The sequence below is a fragment of the Panicum virgatum genome, chromosome 1N (assembly GCF_016808335.1).
Source record: "Panicum virgatum strain AP13 chromosome 1N, P.virgatum_v5, whole genome shotgun sequence".
NCBI lineage: Eukaryota > Viridiplantae > Streptophyta > Magnoliopsida > Poales > Poaceae > Panicum > Panicum virgatum.
In genome coordinates, this window is record NC_053145.1 from 54,139,370 (window position 1) to 54,159,360 (window position 19,991).

At 52.0% G+C, this 19,991-nt stretch overlaps 2 protein-coding genes and 1 non-coding gene across 3 annotated transcripts; 2 read left to right on the forward strand and 1 right to left on the reverse strand.

The window, feature by feature from the left end:
* Positions 1-3,087: 3,087 nt before the first annotated feature.
* LOC120653679 lies at positions 3,088-4,815 on the forward strand. The gene has a single exon (XM_039931368.1). It carries the CDS (start codon positions 3,088-3,090, stop codon positions 4,813-4,815), a length of 1,728 nt encoding a protein of 575 aa, XP_039787302.1.
* Positions 4,816-6,779: 1,964 nt separating this feature from the next.
* On the reverse strand, positions 6,780-6,852 carry TRNAE-CUC. The gene has a single exon. It is a non-coding gene; the product is annotated as a tRNA-Glu (tRNA).
* An 8,649-nt stretch (positions 6,853-15,501) lies between these two features.
* On the forward strand, positions 15,502-16,842 carry LOC120654184 (zinc finger protein ZAT1-like). The gene has a single exon (XM_039931726.1). The coding sequence runs from the start codon at positions 15,585-15,587 to the stop codon at positions 16,572-16,574; it is 990 nt and encodes a 329-aa protein (XP_039787660.1). The 5' UTR covers positions 15,502-15,584; the 3' UTR covers positions 16,575-16,842.
* The last annotated feature ends 3,149 nt before the right edge of the window (positions 16,843-19,991 follow it).

Here is a 19,991-nt window from a genome sequence, read left to right on the forward strand (position 1 = left end):
GTCCAATTCCGTCAAGAAACGCGTGCACGTTAATTCCTTGGGTTAAAGAACCGTCACGACCCAACATTGCATTACGCATGCATGCATGCATGCGCATGCGCCCTAGTCTTACTGCCTCACAACCAAACAGCGTGAAAGCAAGCCCATATAGAACTTGTCACATACGTCTGTCAGTCTGTGCACTTGCATACGCTCACGCTACAATTCGGCCCAACACAGCCCAGCAGCTAGCTTCTCCTCCTCTTTCTTCTCGCTCGCTCGCTCCTCCTCCTCCTTCCTCATACTCGCGAGCTGCTCCTCCACCTTCTTTCTCGCACTTGCGAGACAGGTTAGGGTCTTTGGGTTCGGGGGTTCAGGGTTGGGGTCAGTGTTGCTCCCGATTGTAGAGGAGGGTCCTTGGATGGCGGCGGGTTGTGGGCGGGGCGGCGGGGCTCCGCCCGCTGCGGATGGCGAAGGACAACCGGTGCACGGGGTAGGCGGTGAGGGAGTGTGGCAACCTTCGCCGATGATGGAGCTGGTGGTGAAGAAGACAACAACGAATCTTAGTGGTGGCCAGGTGAGGGCATGGGGTGGGTGAGGGCATGGAGATGGTGAAACCCTTGCTAGGGCAGAGGCCGGCAGCGAATCCGGCGGCGGGAGCCGCCGGAGACGAGGATGGCAGGCTGCGCGGGGGCAAGGAAGGGGAAGGAGAGTTCGTGGGCTGCTTTTTCGGTGGGCCGTTTTTATCCAAGACATCATCAGGCGATGAAAATTAATTCCATCACGGTGATGTGTAGCTTCGCCCGTCCTTATGTATGCATACGATGCGACGGCGAAGTCGATGGAAAATACGCGTATTATGGAGAATAAATTATTGCGCCAACAATTTCGCAATGCATTTCTTAGCTTCCCAAGGATGACTTCTAGAGTTTCATGATTGCATTTTAGTTTTCTTATTTGTTGATGGGAGCATTTGGCTAGTTTTTATATGATAATTGAGGACTTATTCCTTCTCTGATGAAGCAAGAATATTTTCCATTTATTCAAGGGAAAAAATATTTGTCCCGCCCCGATGGCGATTGGACATTTTTTTTTGTAAAATCATCGACTAACACGCAATATTAAAAAAATAATAGGACAACTTTTATGTAATCTTCCAAATACAGTTTGACAAGTTGCTTAAAGAGCTACAAAAAGTAGGCCCTAAGTTATCGCTCATTTAAATGACAAATATGATTTCTAAAAGTTTTCCTAGTACATGGATAGTTTTCAAAAAGTTTCGCGCCATTCATTAGCTGATATATAACCATTTTTGTGACTTTTAAGAAATCAACCTCTATCTTTCTAAAATTTGAAAATAATAATAATAAGAAGAAGAAAACACTCCATGCAAATATATGGGTCAATGAAGAAAAGGTTGATTAGGTATGTGTCATTGCAATTGTTACGTTTCGGAGATGCACTATTACCATTCGCTATATCAGAATCATGCTATTATAATCTCACAAGTACTCCTCTTCGGAGATGCACTATTACTATTCGAGATATGCTATTTCTTTCTTTTTCGCTGCATTTATAAAAATTTCTTGATCAAATTACCTTTATCTTTTTCCTTCGGCCTTCCCTCCCTCTTCCCCCCTTCCTCATGTTCATCTGTCGGCGCTGCTGCATGACTCATGACGTGCTCATGCATACCCCAATCGATCGCCCGTAGGGCACCTACCCTGGAGTCACGGATCAAAGCAATGCACGCATACCAGCTTGTGGCCACCTTTATTTGTTTCCTAGTCAATGTAATTTGTAACTTGCCCACTACGCAACGAACTCGCGTCTCAGCACCCGGCTGATCCATGGCAGTACTAAACATAATCGTTGTCAGATAGCTAGATTAGCGCTTGGCCTCTACACAAAAAGGTCAAGGCGACCGGGCACGACATGTCGACATCTCCTCGCCAGGCTCGCCTCGCCATATTAACACTTGACCAGCCGCGTAGCTGCTTGACCACGTTGTGTCGCAGGAAGTGTACGACTGCTATAGCGACGTAATCACGTAAGTAGTGCTGGTATGAGAGAGAGAGAGAGAGAGAGAGAGAGAGAGAGAGAGAGAGAGAGAGAGAGAGAGAGAGAGAGAGAGAGAGGATAAGGACATGTAATTCAGTACAGAAATTGAGTAGGTAATGCCGGATCCCAAATACATGTAAAATTTGTAATGATATGATTCTAATATGACGAGTAATAGTGTATCTCCGAAGTGTAACAATTACAATATTACATACATCTTCCGTCCTAGGATAAGTTCAATCCCAGTATTTGAAAAAACAAATTCCATAAAGAGTGTAACTCTAGAAATTGGATCTCAACTACCTAGCTAATTATAAGTGGTTAGATTTGATTTGCATGCTAAACTAACTATATGTGGCCAACAAATAAGGGGATAAGAGTCTCTTTACACCACCACTAATCTGTCTAAAAAACTAAAATTGCACTCTTTATGAAACGAAGCGGGTACCCAATTAATTAACCTATGAAGAAACCCGCACCCACCACACAAAACCGGTCCTTCTAGGTCAAAGCATGCCACAAGCTATGATATTCGGTACAACTTTCACCCATCTTGTTCTGTTCTCCTCGATCCTGAATGCTCGATCGGAGACAAATTCTACACCAAGAGTGCTAATTGACCTGCCAGGCTGTGCCGTTAGTAACTTAGTACTAACCGTAGGCCTGCCATATCTTTTTTTTTCGAAAGACTAGTACACATGTTGATGTTGCCCACAAGAGTAGTAGTCCGCCACAACGGCCAGGACCAGCGCAACTCTCGGACGCGCTTGATCGATCCAAGGGGCCGCGCTTGTGACGCGCAGCTCCTAGTTGATGTCAACACTGCTTGAAGGTCCCCCGGCCCGTCCGTCCAGGCAGGGACGACAGGACCAAACCGGACACAATTGGAGCCGCTCACCGGGCGCTATCTTTAGCTGTGGCGCGCTGTCCTAGGTATATAAGTGCTGCAGCGCCCGCTCCTCCTCTTCTTCAGTTTAATGCCTCGTCTCAGATCATCAACTGCATGCATCATGGCGATGTCCAGAAGCAAGTCGTGATCGATCGATCATGGCGATGGTTATGGAGAACCAGCAGCCGCTGGCGCGGATGCCGCTGGTCCCGGCGCAGCCGCCGCCCCCTCCGCCGCCGCCGCCAGTGCTGCCGCAAGCGTACAAGCACCGCTGCAGGGTGTGCAAGAAGGGGTTCATGTGCGGGCGCGCGCTGGGCGGCCACATGCGGGCGCATGGCGTCGCCGACGACGGTCTCAGCACCGACGACGCGCTCGACGACGACTCGGCGGGCCCGTGTGGCGCCGGCGACTCTCCGGAGGTGGGGAGCGCGGCGGCGGAGGCGGCGACGGCGAAACGCATGTACGCGCTCCGCACCAACCCAGGCCGGCTCAAGAACTGCCGGGTGTGCAAGAACTGCGGCAAGGAGTTCACGTCGTGGAAGTCTTTGCTCGATCACGGGAGGTGCAACTACGATGAGGAGGAGGGCGATATGGACGGCGACGCCGCCAACGATCGCGAGGACCTGGCGCTGGCAGCGGGGTGGTCGAAAGAGAAACGCACGCGCTGCGCCAAGGTCATGATCGTCGGGAATGGCTCGATAACGACAGTCGAGGAGCAGTTGCCGGCCCCGTCGAGTGAAGAGGAGGACCTCGCCAACTTCCTCGTCATGCTATCGTCGTCGGCTTCGAGCGCCGCGCGGCCCCATGTCATCGTCGAGGTCGACCAGGAGCCGTGCGCGACCAAGAACGAGAAGAGGAATCATCAGCTCCTCGTGCCGCAGCCCATCTCCATGGTAACCCCTGTAGTGCCCCAACTCAAGTTGCTGGCGCCACCGCAGGTACTACCGCACCACGTCTCCACCGTGCCGCGCGGCATGTTCGAGTGCAAAGCGTGCAAGAAGGTCTTCACCTCCCATCAGGCTCTCGGCGGGCACCGTGCCTCCCACAAGAAAGTCAAGGGGTGTTTCGCCGCAAAGCTAGAAAGCAACCGCATCGATCCACCACAACTCATCGTCGCCTCCGCCAATGACAAGGTCGTCGGCGATGCCATCCCAGCCACCGTCGGCACCGAACAGAACACTACAGGTGTCGATGGCAACGTGGAAGGCAACATGGTCAATGCTGAGACCGCCGGCGTGGTTGTCATGGCCACCGCAGCTCCGGAAATGGCTGCCGACGAGGTGCCGGCGGCGACGTCTTCCGCCGTTGCGCCGTTCAAGAAGAAGGGGAAGGTGCACGAGTGCTCCATCTGCCATCGCGTGTTCATGTCGGGGCAAGCCCTCGGCGGCCACAAGCGGTGCCACTGGCTCACGACCGGCGCCGGCGACCCGACCGGCACGGTCGCCAAGCTCCAGCCCTTCGTCACCCAGGACCACGTCATGCACGCCATGTGCCAGCAGCTCACCCTGGGGCACCCAATGTTCGACGCGTCTGACCCGTTCCTCGACCTCAACGTGCCAACGAACCCGTCGGCGGAGCCGGCCGCCACGAGGCAAGCGGCCGAGCTGAACGACAGCGTGCTGAGCCTCAACGCACCGGCGTCGCTCTACATGCACTCGTGGGCGGGGCACAGCAACGCGAGCAACATGAACAACACGGCGACGAGCGGCCACGACGACGCGGGGGATGCCACGGCCATGGAGGACGAAGCGGACAGCACGAGTGCCAAACGAGCCAAGATCAGTGACCTCAAGGACATGAACATGGCTGGGGAGACCTCGCCGTGGCTGCAGGTCGGGATTGGCCTTCCGTCCGAGATCAACGAGGAGAAGGCTACTCAGGCGTGAGGCGAAAGGTCATATTAACCATTTTTTATTCGTTGAGTATACATATCGAAAACACTTAACCTATACTCCTACTAGTCTTATATATGAATGAATATATATATATATATATATATATATATATATATATATATATATATATATATATATATATATATGAGCAGCATGTATGTATATGATAATTAGTAGTTAAGGGATTGATTAACCTGTACGTCCAACCTTCGGGGAACGTATTGCTAGGGGCCTGTAAATAGGCTTGAAAACTTGTTTCCAGAAGGTTTCCTAACTGTACGATTCTTTGAAGAGCATTGGAATCATTAATGGTTTGATTTCCTCGAATTATTCTATGTTTTGCTATTAGTTAATTGTTTTTAATGTTGATTTATCTCCAGTAGTTCTAAGTAAAAAATGTATGTAAGTTGATTTCCTCTATTGTTTTCAGTTCGTTTCTTATTCATTATTAATCTATCTATTGTACGATGAAGCAAATATAAAAGGAGCCAAGCAAACACAAATTGCTTTTTTCAGTGGACATAAACTTCTGGTGGTAATCAAAGAAAAAAAGTACTGTGAGTGTTTGTGCACGTACTATGTTTCGCAAAAAAACAAAGAAAAAGAAAATGGCATCAAGAATTTTAGAAGTTAAATGATGATATGCACCTCATTGAAAAGTTTATTATTGTTGTTCATTCTAAAAAATTTACTCCCTCTTTCAATAAATATAAGGGGTTCCAGGCTTGTTCTAAGTCAAATTATTCTAATTCTGACCAAATTTATAGAGAAGATTAATTATTAATATCTACCGTATCAAATAAATAAACTATAGTATACTTCGCAACGGGTGTAAATAATGATGCTCAAACGTACTTTGACTAGTTTTATGGACGGAGTGAGTATTTACATGCCAACTTAGACAATGCCAATCAGTTAGTCGTGTACCCTAATTCTAAATGCTGTTGATTAAACATGCAAAATCATGTCCTCACAAAACTAGTCAACTACCGGTCCGCCTCCGCAGGGCGCTCCTATCCTACTAAATCTTCTCATATGGTGAATCATCTTCGCAAAATAATTTTCTCAATCTATTATGTTTCCTCCCGGAACATCCACTCTCTATTTTTAATAATTGGATTAAAATATAGCATCGTTATATTTAAATCCAAAACTTATTACAATTGTATAGTTCTATAGAAAAACTCCAAAAAGGAACATTTCACCCACATGATGGGTATGAAGACTTAATCATCACAAATTCGATTATTAAGCCTTCAACCATGCTTGGTGAAAATTTCAATGGAGGTGTTGTTAATTTTCAGAATGCCACAATACTGAACGCATAATATGATCAATGAGTAGTTTGCACGAGGTTGGCCGTAGTGCAGAATGAAGAAGGCATGAGATCATGTTGCTTTGCCGTGGCCAATTGGTTAATTACTGCTAGGTGACTACATCGTGACGCAATAGACGTGCTTGGCACAAGAAATAACAAATCATGCATACACATGTGTTCTAAACGATTGCATCTATCAATGCCACTATAAATAGATATTGTACCTTCTTTAGCGAATAGATATTGTACCGGCCATAGTTATATGAAAAAAAAGGCGTCCATGTTTTGTAAAATACTACAAGCCGTATCCACCTCTGCTTATGAAATGCTGCTCCGTCTTGTGGAAGTTTTCCAGCAACACTTGTACACGTTATGATTGTGACAATGCTTATCCTGTAAAAATTCCGACCAACATTTGTGTCTTACATGTTTTCTGATCGGATAACACCATTTTTATCCATCCCGTAATGATAGGCGTAGCAAAGCACAGGCAGGGAGTAGGGACCCGGGGGCCGGGGCCAGGTGCCTCCTGCTGTGCTACGGCGGGAAACGCCACTCCGTTTGAAGGAAAAATAAAGAAAGGCCGCCGACGCACGTGCAGGACATGCTACAAAAATAAAAAAGAAAAAAAAAGTAATTCCGTTGCCGGGACTCGAACCCGGGTCTCTCGGGTGAGAGCCGAGTATCCTAACCAGCTAGACTACAACGGAATTTGCAATGCCCAACCATAAGTAACATTTTATCTATAATCACTGAAAAGTCAGCAAGTACAACGAACTTTTGGTGCCCAGCAATCAGCATCCCGATTTCCCATGGCAATTTGCAGCTGCACATGTGTTTGACACGAGTGCATCGGTTACTGCCTTACTGGAGAAGCGAGCTGGGAGAGAAGTGTAGGGGACGGTTGCAACTTTGCAAACGCCTCGCCGCCTCCACCGCGGTCCGGTGCCGTCTGACTAGGACGCCGCGGATCCAAAGCATGCGGCACTCATCATACTCGCACATCCACCCTCGCATCTTGGACCGATCATCCATTCGTGCATGCATGCTCACTCCTATTCCTCATCCTTCAGTTGCTAAAGCCAAGGAGGCCATTACTTCCCCTATTGACCACTCCCGTAAATAAAAGGCCCTCGATCGGTCAGAAAGGCGACGCGAGTCATAGGCACGCGAAAAGTTTTTGGTGTAAAATACTGTAGCATTTTTATTTGTATTTGGTAATTATTGTACCGCCATAAATTAACTAGAGTCAAAAGATTCGTCTCGCAAATTATAGTCAAACTGTGTAATTAATTATTTTGTTTAGCTACATTTAGTACTTCATGCATGCATTCAAAGATTCGATGTGATGGAGAATTTTGTAAAGTTTTGAAATTTTGAGTGCATCTAAACAAACGCCTAGTCGGGGTAATATTTCTTAGGTCCTGTTTAGATCCATAAAGCCAAAATGCAAATTTTTTGTAAATCGCTTATATGATGTATTAAACGTAGTCAAAAAATAAATCGCATTACACAAATGGACTGTAAATCGCGAGACGAATCTAATGATCCTAATTAGACACTAAATTGCTACAGTAATGTTATTGTGAACATGCTCTAATGATGGATTAATTAGGCTCATTAGATTCGTCTCGTAGTTTACAGACGAGATCTGTAATTAGTTTTATGATTTGTCTACATTTAATATTTTAAATATTGAAGATTCTTTCCAAAAAATTAAAAATGCAAAATACGAAATGATTTAAACAACGAAGATAGGCTAGTGCTAGCACCAGCAGAGTTCAGTCCCCTGGCACTGAATCCCGAGTAAATGTAGGCGCTGGTGGCTTGTTCAGCCTGGAGTCCTCCTGCTTTGACCGTTGAACCGCAACGCGCGCACATTCCGTGCGTCACGGTAGCAAGCATAGCATCTCGGTGCCACTAATGAGTACGCAATGGCCACAAGTATGGGGTGCACAAGCTAAGATTGTGTGACAACTGACAAGGGACCAAACACCACTCACTAGAGGTTCCAATAATCCAACTTAGAGCAAGTATTATGAAGCCACATCAGCGGACGAAATGCATGTACACGTCATGATTTTCCTAGCTGGCGGACAGAGAAACGATGAGAGAGAAGAACACGGGCGATTCGTGAGACGCCGGTCAGAGCGGGCGAAAGCATTAATTGGACTGATCTCTCTCCTTTCATTCGTGCACGTCATGCGTTGAGCATTAAAGAATGTGGAGCCCGCCAGCACCAACTCAGCAGCTCGTGTGCGCTGGACCACGAGACGCCGACGAGCTAGCGAAACCATAAAACCTGCTCTTAGTCTACTCTATATAAAGTAAGTACTTGTGGCCTTGTTTATGGGCCTTCGCTGTCACTGACTAGCTATGACTAGGAGTGAATCTTTAGCTGGGCTTTAGCATGGGAGACGACGCATCATTAGGCCATTCCCAGTGGGAAGTTTCATGGGGTTTCATTCTCATTAAATAGCATGCTATATAGAATTTTTTGATAATATGGCATCAAATTTAAGAAGAGAGAGAAGAAACCAATTTCATCTAGATGAAACTATGTCTACACGGATACCAACTCTTGTTGAGTCATAAAATTAAATGCTACTTGGAGCCTATAAAACCATACTATGAAATTATGCATTGTAGATGTTGTTTCAAATACCATTTCATTTCTTAGTTGCTTATGTGGCTATCTTGGAAACATCAATATAAAACATTCCATTGGGATTAGCCTTAGTCGTAGTACATTCTTCACAACTTGCTAGCCAACCATAACAGCAATCAACAGCCTGTTCGGTTCACTTGATTACCAGCCGGTGTTGGCTTATTTCCTCTGTAGCTACAGTGTTTTGTGAGGGGAGAAGCGCCCGGTCACTACAGTACATTAAGCTACGCCACTGGCCAGCCGCTGAAGCCCCGGCCAGCGAACCGAACAGGCTGCAAATTACATTCCAAAATGCAGAGAGCCAGCCAAATTCTAGGTGGCTAGGTGCTAGCGGGTTTCGCTCCGCAGGCTGGATTGGATTGGCTCGAACGCGAGAGTCCAGGTCCGCCGTCCAGCCGGCAGCCGCGCAGCAGCCCGGTCCGCGCGCACGACGTCAGCTCTCGGCTGGTCAACGGCGGCGGGCGCGCGCGCAGGCACGGCCCCCGGCGGCCGGCAGCAGCTCGGGCGCGGCGCCTCGCTTGTCAGCAGCCAGCGTCCCGTTTGGATCGTTGTGCACGGAACGGGCAGTTACCACCTACTGCCTGCACGGCCGACGACGGAGCAGGGGAGCACCACCGGCCCGTCGGTACTGTACTCAGCCAGGAGCCGTGGCGATTGCCCGTGTACCACCGCCATCCTGTCATTCTGTGCGACCAAGTACGAGCACGGCCCAGTTGTAGGGCTGCGCTTGGTACTAGCTGCACTGCGCAAAAAGGGCACCGAAAATAGCACCAGTACCCTGCAGCAGTGCAGCTAGGAACAGATCACCAGGAACAAATCAAAGGAGCGAAAGGGCTGGAGACAAAGACGGGGGCGCCGAAGAAAAGGGGCGGTCGGAGAAGGAAACGAAATTCTCCTCGAGACTGTGTTTAGTTCCGCGAAAAGTTTCCAAAATTTTTCACTGACGCACATCACATCGAATTTTACGATACATGCATAGAGTATTAAATGTAGTTAAAAAATATAACTAATTGCACCGTTTGGTTGTAAATGACGAGACGAATCTTTTGAGACTAATTATTTCATAGTTGGACAATAATTGCCAAATAAAACTAAAACGTGCTACAACAATTTTTTCGCAAACTTTTCGCAAACTTTTCGCAAACTAAACACCCTTGGTTTCCTTTGGCGCACCAGCGCAGTGAAATGCAGAGTAGCCTTTGCCCTTTGTATTGGACCTATTGAGCCAGCGGAGCGGAGCCAAGCCGAAGCTTGACTTCGAGCCAGGCGAGACAAAATGGAGCTCCGGGTACCACCATCCACCACGCTAGCTAGGAGTAGTAAGCTAGCTAGTGTGCCCGCGGCAGCCGATCGAATTAATCACCGGCCGCCGGCCGCGGCGGCGCGCAATGCCCTTCCCTACGAGTCCCTACGCGGCGGCAGAAGCCGAGACGTGCTACGCAGCATGCGCCACGCATCCCCGGCCGCCCTGCAGCTGCAGCCACCAGGCAGGAGGCGATTCAGGGTGTGTTTAGTTCGCGAAAAGTTTGCGAAAAAATTGCTGTAGCACGTTTCGATTTTATTTGGCAATTATTATCCAATCATGGAGTAATTAGTCTCAAAAAATTCGTCTTGTCATTTACAACCAAACTGTGCAATTAGTTATATTTTTTAACTACATTTAATACTTCATGCATGTATCGTAAGATTCGATGCGATGTACATCAGTGAAAAATTTTAAAAACTTTTCGCGGAACTAAACACAGCCTCGAACGAGCGGCTCGCCGGCGCAGCGGTGGTAGCCTACACGGCTCCAACTGGTGGCGCCGTGCCGGGGTGGTGGCCTGGTGTGGTACACTGGTAGTTAGGAGTACTTGCTAGCCGGTTCGTATAGTACCTGGTGGGGGTAATCATCATGTGGATTAGGCCGCTCATCAGCGCGGTGATCGGTCAGATACTATATAGTCATATGTGACCCACGACCAGCAGGGGAAAAAATGCGCCTCGGCGGAGAAGGGCTTCAGATCGAGCGCACCGAAAGCGTTGCCACCGTACGTCCCAGATAAGAGTACGCCGCTGTCTGGCGTGAAAAACCGAAGGCGCCCTGCGTTGTTGCTGCTGGCCTGGCTCACTGGCTCAGGCGTTATCCATCTCCGGCGGAGATTCTCCGCAAGTCTGCACGCCACGAAAATGGATGCCGAAATGTATTGACATTTTCTTTACTCTCTACCACAGGTATACCCAACTACTGTATTCGCCCCCACTTTGATTGTTCACCATGCTTTGATTTGGTCCTCCCTGCGACCACCCTGCGCTACATGCCTGGTCCTGCATGTATCTCATTCTCCATACTTGAACAGTTGAACCAACTTAATGTCGTTTATGGGGGTGCCTCGTAGCTGCTCACATTTTGGTCTCCGGACTGATTAGCAGTAGGTTTTTGGTCTGGGTTTCAAAAGATCAGTAAAGGTTTGGTAACTGTGTGTTTACCTACTACACACAGTATGTACTAGGTGGGTATTGTTACTGCTGCAGCAGCCAGCAAATAAGCAGAAGCGAACGGCCGAAATTTGGATTTGCCCATAGTGAAATGGTTATTTGTCGGCGAATTTATTTACATAATCAATTTGCTAGAGATAACGAAGACAAGAAGATTCAGGAGTCATCAGGGGCAGATCCAGGAATAAAATATAGGGGGGCTGAAGCTTCTTCTTCCTCGAGCTCCTGAAGTCCTGAGTACCCCTTCCTTCATTGATGGCGCAAAAAATTCTTAGGGGGGGAGGGGGGGCTCCATGGTGTCTCAGGCGGTAGGGGGCTAGAGCCCCCCTAGCCCCCCCTTAGATCTGCCACCGGGAGTCATTGCTGACCTAAAATAGCTTGTCTTATATTTGATGCGTGACGATAGTTTTCTGACTCATTTTTGTTTCATTTTATTCCGTTTTTAGTTTGGATTAAACTGACTTGGACTCCATAGGATGCAAGTGTGTACCGAGATTCAAACTCGGGGCGCTAGCACCACCCTGGTTCTTTAGCCAATTGAACTTTTTTTTTAAAAAAAAAGAAAACGTTTTTTAGTGTAAGTGACTACTCATTGGAGCAATTCCGCGTGACCATGCCCGTGCCGTTTATCATAAGAAGATGGCTTCTGTTCGACTGCTTCCATGCTTGTGGTTGGGCACCAATTCAGTTGTTTGCAGCACACACGTCGCTCATCCGTGACGAAATGGTACATCTGCGGATCCTCTGCGTCACTGGTGGCTTATCAGCAGGGGGGAGCGTTGGGCGTTCGCGTCAGACAACATCCCTCTCCCCCGTGTCGCCCCCTCCGTCGCCGCCGCCCCCTTTCTCCATCTCCCCGTCGCCGCGCCGCCGCCGGAGCCGGCCGCCGGAAGCCCGTGCAGCACGCAGGACGGTTGCGGCGGGGCCGCCTTTGCTCATCCCCCTTTGCCTGGCGGGTGCGGCCGCGCATGGCGTCGGAGGGTCACGCCGCGGGGCGAGCCGCGGCGCCCCGCGGCGGTGCCGGCTTGCCCAGATCCGGTGTCTTCGCGACCGGATCCGGTGGCCATGGTGGCGGATCTGCGTCGGCGGCGGCTCATGCGCCGGGTCCTCCCAGGCGCGAGGACAACGACGCGCGGGAGTCGGGCATGGGCGCGGTGGCGCCGTGTGCGCGCAGGCCTAGACGGCGAGGAGGCACCGGGGCGCTCGAGTGCGGAAGCGGAGGCGTCCGCGGTGGAGGTGGCCCTGCGCCCGTGAGGAGGCATCGCGCCATGTGGGGGCGACGGTGGCGCGTGGGTGCTCAAGCGGCTAGGCATTGGTGTGCTGTTGTGCCTGCGAAACTCTCGGTTACGCCGTGGTGGCGTGGCCGGCAGCGGCCTGCACTACTGCTTCTTGCGACGCCGTGGTCCGGCTGGGCTTGAGGCAGGGGCATCCTTCTGAGCGGGCGGGTGCGGTGCACGGCGGCGGCCGCGGCCGCGGCGGCGCTGCGAGAGGCCATGGGCGTCGTCTGCGCAGGCGGGTGCGGTGCGCGGCGGCGGCGGGGCCGCGCGCGGGCAGGCGTGCCCTGTGCGGGCGTCATCCAGTGGTGGCATGCGAGCGCGGCGCCGTGGGCGTCCTTCTGCGCGAGGTGCAACCGAGGAGGTGCGGTGGTGCGGTGTGGCGCCGGCGCGTTGCCGGGTCGCGAGGACGGCAGAGGGAGTTGGAGCTTCTGCAGCGGGTTTTGTGGAACTGTGACAGTGGCGTCCCTCGGTTGGGGCGGCCGCAGTGATGGTGCCGGCTTGAGGCGACGAATGCGTGTAGTGATGGTGCCGGCACTCCGGGCGAAAGCCCTCGCTAGATTCATTCTGGTGAAATGGCGGCGGCGCCTCCGGGCGTCGCTCTCCCTGCTGAGGGCGTCATTTTGGAGTTGCAACCCTCCTACACAAGGTCTCTGGGTGAAAACCCGGTCCAGCTCCTGGACAAGCGACGGCGGCGCCTGTGGGCGTCGTGACCTCCTTGGAGGCGTCGTCTCTAGAGACACCGTTCGGCAACTTGGCCGGCCTGCTGCTCGTGGTTTACTTCGGCCGGTGGTGACAAATCTGTCGGAGGGCGTGCGGAGAAGGGGGTTGCCTACCTCACGCCAAGACGCTTGCTCTTCTGTTGGTGGCCGGGGGTCATCACTCGGCTGTTGTTCGCCTGCTTGTAGCGTTCCGCAGTGTCTGGAGCTGCATGGCAGTCTCCAGTGCGGTGCGGGACAACATTTGAAGGACGGCGCTAGTGGCAACGACAATCAGTGACGACTTGGCCTGCAGCGGATCGCGGCGGGGTGTTCAGCACGAATGAACCCTTCCGGTGCGGTACAACGTCGGAAGTGGCGCGGGCGACAACTTCGGTCTTCTGGCTCGAGGGCGGTGTCATCGTGCGAGGGGGAAAGCAACGTGATGATTTCGAACCACGGCGGTGGTCTGGCGGCTTGTTCCGGGGGGGGCACCTCTTCTTGCTGCCTCGACGGTAATACCTGAAACGAGTACGGAGCATGGTGTCGTGTGGCAGGTTGGAGGTCCCCGCACACGAGAGAGGCGTGCTGAGTGTCGGGTTGGAGGTCCCCGCGCACGCGAGAGTGGCGTCCAATGGCAGAAGTGGTGAGGCCCCCGCGCGTTGGGTTTCTCCGGACTTAGTGTTTTTCATGCCATCGTGCGGTCGGTTTGGGTGCAGCAGCACTGCGGCGTTGGGTCCTGCATGGCAGTGGCCTCCTGGTGTGGTGGTGTCTGCCCCTTCTGCTCCTCTATCAATGCTGGAACACTTCAGTTGTTTCGATAGCCGCAAGAGTGCGATGGTAGGTGGAAGCTGCGGTTGTGCCTTTTCTCCTCTGTCGTCGTTGTGAATAGAGTTTGGCCGTGTTGATGTCCCAATCCAATCGGCCAGTGAGTATAGTTGAGCGGTAACCCGTGTTGACGCCCCAATCCAATTGGGTGAGTTTGTTGTTTTCTTTTCTTTTTGTTTCCTGCCTATGGCCTCCAAGGACCGTAGTCTTGTATTTTCTGTTATATTAATAGAAACACACTCGCCGAGTGCCGTTCGTTCAAAAAAAAAAAAGATTGGTCACAGCAGTCTGAACACAATGTCTCTCTTCGTCCTAGTCCCATGGACGCGCACAACTGTGCGTGCGCCTACGTTTTTTTTTTTGAAAGGTTCGCATACGGGGTTTTGCTGCTTTGGATGCGCAGGCATGCTTGGGTGCGGCCGGCACCAGCAGCAGCAGGGCTGGTTCCAGACTGGGCAGTGTTTTTCCACTGAATTTTGGCGCGTTCTTCGTGTTTTAATGGGCTCGGTTCCTGCTTTGTAGACGTGTAAGGGGGCGTGCATGGGGTGCAAGGAGCCTGGTGTGCATGGGGACGTTGGTATCGTGCGCGGTTCGTTCGGTGTGCGTTTTTTGGCTTTGTACTAAAAGGATCAGCTTGTAGTACAGTCATTTGAATAAAGATAATAATAAAATTTTCTTTTCTTATAAGATGTTTTAGAGTTCGAACACCGGAAATTTTCTATTGGATTTCAGAGCAGTATACTTATAGCTATCTGAATTGGTTTTATAAAGTTTATATCAGTGGATTTTTGACAAAAAATGGTAAAAAATTATCAAGCGGATTTTAGATAAAGGCAAAATGTCACATGAACAATGGTTAAAGTTTATATCAGTGGATTCTAGACGAAGGCATAAATGTCACACGAACAATGAAAATTATCTCTCTTCGATAGTGTGAGAAGTGACTAGCATACAAGAATATAGCTTATCTATTTTACATCCTAAAGATCTAATTCAAAAAAGGAAGAAAATTCACCATTTGGCATCAATTTAATATGGAATCAACCGGCGCAAGCAAAACCACAAATAACATTGATTATTGTTTGGTAGAGGATCAAAACTTATTTGGTCTAGCATCTTTGTTCCAAATATAAGGCATTAGTTGTGAATTGTGAGGATTCCATATCAACAGGAGCAGATGGGCCCTAAAAAACAGGAAGCAATTTAAGCAGTCAAGGCTACCGCTAAATATCTCTGCTTCGATTTGCATGAGTCAAGCACCAACAAAGCTCCCTCTCACCGCGATTGAAGGTGTCAACCATGGAAAAGAAAAAATAAATCTAAAGAAAGGAAAGGAAAATGTGAAAAGAAAAAAAAAATAAATAGGAGAGAAGCTGTCTGTTCCGCTATATTCTAACTTCCCCGCAGCTTTCTCGCTCGCTCACGCTCTCTCTCCTCACCATTTTTGCTCCTGCCGAGAGCTCTACGCGAGCTCTCCCCAAGCTCCGTCCGTCGCCATGGCGAAGAACACATGCAAGCTCTGCTCCCGCCGCTTTGCGAGCCCCCGCGCCCTCGCGGGACATATGCGCTCCCACTCCATCGCGGCAGCCCAGGCGGCCGCCGCGGCGGCTGCGGCTGCGGCGGCGGCCGTGAAGCAGCAGATCTCCTCGGCGTCCTCCGCGTCGACCTCCTTCGCCGCCGCCGACGACGACTCCGGCTTCAAGATGCCTGCTTCCACCTACGGGCTCCGGGAGAACCCAAAGCGCAGCCTTCGCGTCGCCGATGCCGCCTTCTCGGATCGCGAGAGCGAGGCCGAGTCCACCCCGCCACACGCCAAGCGCGTGAACGCCGCCGCCGCCGCCTGGGGCGAGGCGGAGCCGGTGAGCTCGCTCTCGGAGGTCGCCACCCCGGAGGAGGACGTGGCGCTGTCCCTGATGATGCTGTCCCGAGACTCCTGGCCGTCGGCCGCGCTCGACGAGGACGACTACTCGGACTACGGGAGCGACGACGGCTACGCGCCCCCTGCTCCCCTCCCGCCGGCTCCGGCCCCGGCCCATGCCCCGGCGGAGAAGCGGACGCAGTTCCCGTGCGTCGCGTGCAAGAAGGTGTTCCGCTCCTACCAGGCGCTGGGCGGGCACCGCGCCAGCAACGTGCGCGGCGGCCGGGGCGGGTGCTGCGCGTCCCCCGTGGCGCCTCCTCCCCTGCAGCCCCAGCCGCCGGCGTCGCCATTCCCGGAGCACCACGACGGGGATGAGGACATGGACGCGAGGCAGCAGCCGCGCGAGTGCCCCCACTGCAACCGCGTGTTCGCCTCGGGGCAGGCGCTGGGCGGCCACAAGCGGTCCCATGTGTGCGGCGCGGTGGCCACCACCGCCGCCACTGCAGCCGCCTCCGCCCCTTCGTCCCCGATCAACAACCCCGGCATGATCGATCTGAACGTGGCGCCGCCGTCCGAGGAGGTGGAGCTCTCCGCCGTGTCAGATCCCCGCTTCAATCCGGGCGCATGAAGCAGCCCGCAATCAGGCAGCAAGCGGATTAGCGCCGTCATTCTGGATAACTCCAATGCCGGAGGCGATTCGAGGTGAGCATCATCAGGGAGATAAATCCATGGAAACTAAAAAGTCCAAAAAAAATATCCTAAAAAAACAGAGGTGGAGAAAAAAGAAGCATCTTCTGTAGGTTATAATGATAGCTTTGCTTCTACCCCTTTTGCTGTTTCATTGATTTGTACCTATTCACAATGCTCTGTCGTTGCTGTTAATTTCGTTTTCCGTTCGAGGCGACTGGGATTATGGAATATATATATATATATATATATATATATATATATATATATATATATATGTAGATTACTAGTAGTACATAAGCATCTGGCAATGTTGATCCAAATCTAGCAATGGGGAAAGAAAGAGGTAGCTTAGCCATAGCCATAGCTACATGCTCCGCCGAATATCCCAGGCACTGCCGCACTGGTCGCATTGAACGCTAGCTCCACCAGGAGCAAAAGCTCCATGGACTCTAGCAATGCAGTACGCAGAGAGGAGAGGAGCAAGCTGCTCGCTTTTTCCACTGGTGCCCAGCGTTGATTCCTGAAAGCCACACCGGCAACGCCTAGTACCACCACTGCCGCTGCAACATTTGTTTTGTTTTGCCGCCTGGCCCGCTGCCTTTCCTCTCCTTTTTGCCTTCTGGTTCCGGCTCGGCAGCAGCGCCCCTGCCACGCCACCTGCACGCGCCGTTCCTTCCACTGCCGGTATGAGCAGCGCCGCCTCGTGCCCTGCTCCCCCTGCCTGCTTGGCTCCTTCCGTCGCAGGAGCGCTGCCTGTTCCGGTTCCGCCCCGGCCGTCGCCCTGCTCCCTCTCGCTGCGAGTGGGCCCGCGCCCACGGTCGCCTGGCATCCTGGCCGCATTGATTTGGTACGTAGACCAGACACGGATACGGCGCGCCGGTATAATAATACCACACGAGCAGTATTCGTGTACGGCGACGCGACGACGATGATCCGCTGAGATATCAGCAGCGAGCCATCATCCCTCGCCGTGAAACGGCACGCGGTTTTGTAGGACTCGCCCTCCACATTTGGGAGGCAGGGCAGTTGGAGACTCGCCCCACCGGCGGCGGCCGCGTGGCGCGTCCCCTTCCGGGTCTTTCTCTTTCCATTCCGTTCCGTCCAGCCAGCGCGCGGGGCGGGGCGGGGCGGGGTTGGAGTTGGTAGGACCGGGGACGGTCATGGGAGATTAGCGCCAAGTTCGCTGCGTTTCTGGCCCTATTTGATTTGCAGCGTGATAGTGAATTGTGACAGTTTGACCGCTAATTACGATGTCAAATAAAGTTAGTTTACAAAACCAACTTCAGAACCCCGCGCGATTAAAGAATGATTACTGTAACATAACTGTAGCAAATCAGCGATTAATTAACGTCATTAGATTCGTCACAAAAAGTTACACCATCCCTAAATTTTTTTACAAATAGACTTCATTCAGTTCTTCGTGCGGAAAAGATTCTCTACTGCCTAGAATTGTACCGCCAGACCAAACAAAGCCCCTGACTCCCGCGGGTGGGCCCGCGCCTGCCGTATCTGGTGGGATTCTGGGGAAGCTGGAGGGGCCGCGCCGCCCGAGGCGGATCGCGCGGGCGGAGCGGTTGGTGCACGCGCGGCTGGGCGCGTCCGTGGCCGTGGGGTGCCGATGGGTGGATGACGCGCGGGCTCGGGTGGCGCCGGGTGGGCGCGCCGGGGGAGGGTCGGAGACTCGGAGGGACCCGGTGTGGGTCCGGCGAGGATAGAGGGAGGTGGTGGGGCCGGAATAAAGCGTGAGGGTGCGGGGTCGCGTGTGACGTGGCGGCACGATCATGGCCGTCAGATCCTGATTGCAGGGGCCAGGGGGCCGGCGATGGCGTCTCTGTCAGCGCGAGTCAGAGTTGCCTCGTCGCCGTCCGTCCCGTCGCCGGCCGTGTGGACATGGACAACGCTCTCCCCACATCGCCGCGGTCCGGTTCCTCACTGTTCCGTACACTGTCCATGGTCTACAGAATGAGTACAAGAATCGACTGTCCATGGTCTAGTCTACTGTTCCGTGCACGAGACCTGGCATTTGTTTATTTCAAAGCGAGAGAGACCCGGGCTCCATACTTTTCAAAAAGACCCGGGCTCCACACACGACAGTGTGGACGCGTCACGATCCGTGACAGGAAGGAGCGAGTGCTCCAGTATCATCTGTTTCACTTGTGCTCGCCTGCTCGGCCGTGTCTAGCGAATGCTCAGATCGTGCATGGGGTGTTGTGTGGTTGCTGGGTGTCCTATTCCTGCTTCCCAGCGAAGGGCCGGCAGTTTCATGCTTTGGAGCAGTACTGCAGTAGTAGTATAGTAGCAGCATCCATTGGAATTTTGGGAGTGCACGGTCTGGCCTGGTAGAGGCGTAGAGCTAATATCCAGCAACTTATCGCCAACCTCTCTGCTATTTCACTAGTCCAGAAAATGTGTGCAGTGTGTAGGTGCTGGGCAGGTTCCATACACGCACGCGTGATTCGACCGGTTTGTTTTTGTAAAGTTGGTCACACAGGTCGCGTGGCATCATGCGCTAGTGGAGTCTGATGCATGGGCTAGTTCTTCCGGTGCTATCTTAGCCAGATGACATGATAGTGCTCTTATATGTCAGCGTCTCTACAAGTTTCTACATGAGTTACAGTTGCACTGCAAGCTACTAGTACATGGAGTCGATCTATAGGTACAGTCAATAGTGCCCTGCAGGAAAAGAGAATCGAAAGTTGCAGCACGCAGCGATTCTGAACTCCAAGACCAAGAGACGATCTACGCTACGCACGCATGAATGGCTACGGCAACCTCTCATGAGCCATGAGGTGACTAGGTGGGCATGGTGGAGCAACAGGAGGATCGGAGGAGCATGTACAGTAGCTCATGTTGCTGCTGTGGCGGTCTCCTGCTGCCGCCTCTGCCTGCTCACGTGGTTGGTGGCCTCTGCCACGAGCAAGGGCAGCCGTGAAGGGCTGAAGGCTCGAAGGTCTCGTGGCCCGGGGAGCCACTGTGCATCGGGCAGCCTCAAGAACATCTCCAATAAATTACTTATTCCTCTACCCAATATCTAAAAATTATTTTATTATATTACCAATCCAATCTTCATTACCAAAATTTTTTTAGTGATCAATACACCCCTCCCCCACCTAAATAGAGGGGAGACCTATCTATCCCCGATCCAGACGCCATCTCGCTCCGCCCCCCTGCACAGCGGCGGCGCTTCTCTCCGCCCCAGCGCCGCCGTCACTTCTCTCCGCCCCGGTCTTGCCCTGCCGCTTCAGATCGAGAGCATGGTTACCTGAATCGATCTTCTTTCAGACCAAATTAACTTGCGGTGGTGCTTGTCCCGCGTCACGCCGCCGCCCAGGCTCCGCGCGATCCCGCTGCCGTC

Coding starts and splice junctions, on each gene's coding strand:
- LOC120653679 (XM_039931368.1), top strand. CDS start 3,088: ATGGCGATGGTTATGGAGAACCAGCAGCCGCTGGCGCGGATGCCGCTG.
- LOC120654184 (XM_039931726.1), top strand. CDS start 15,585: ATGGCGAAGAACACATGCAAGCTCTGCTCCCGCCGCTTTGCGAGCCCC.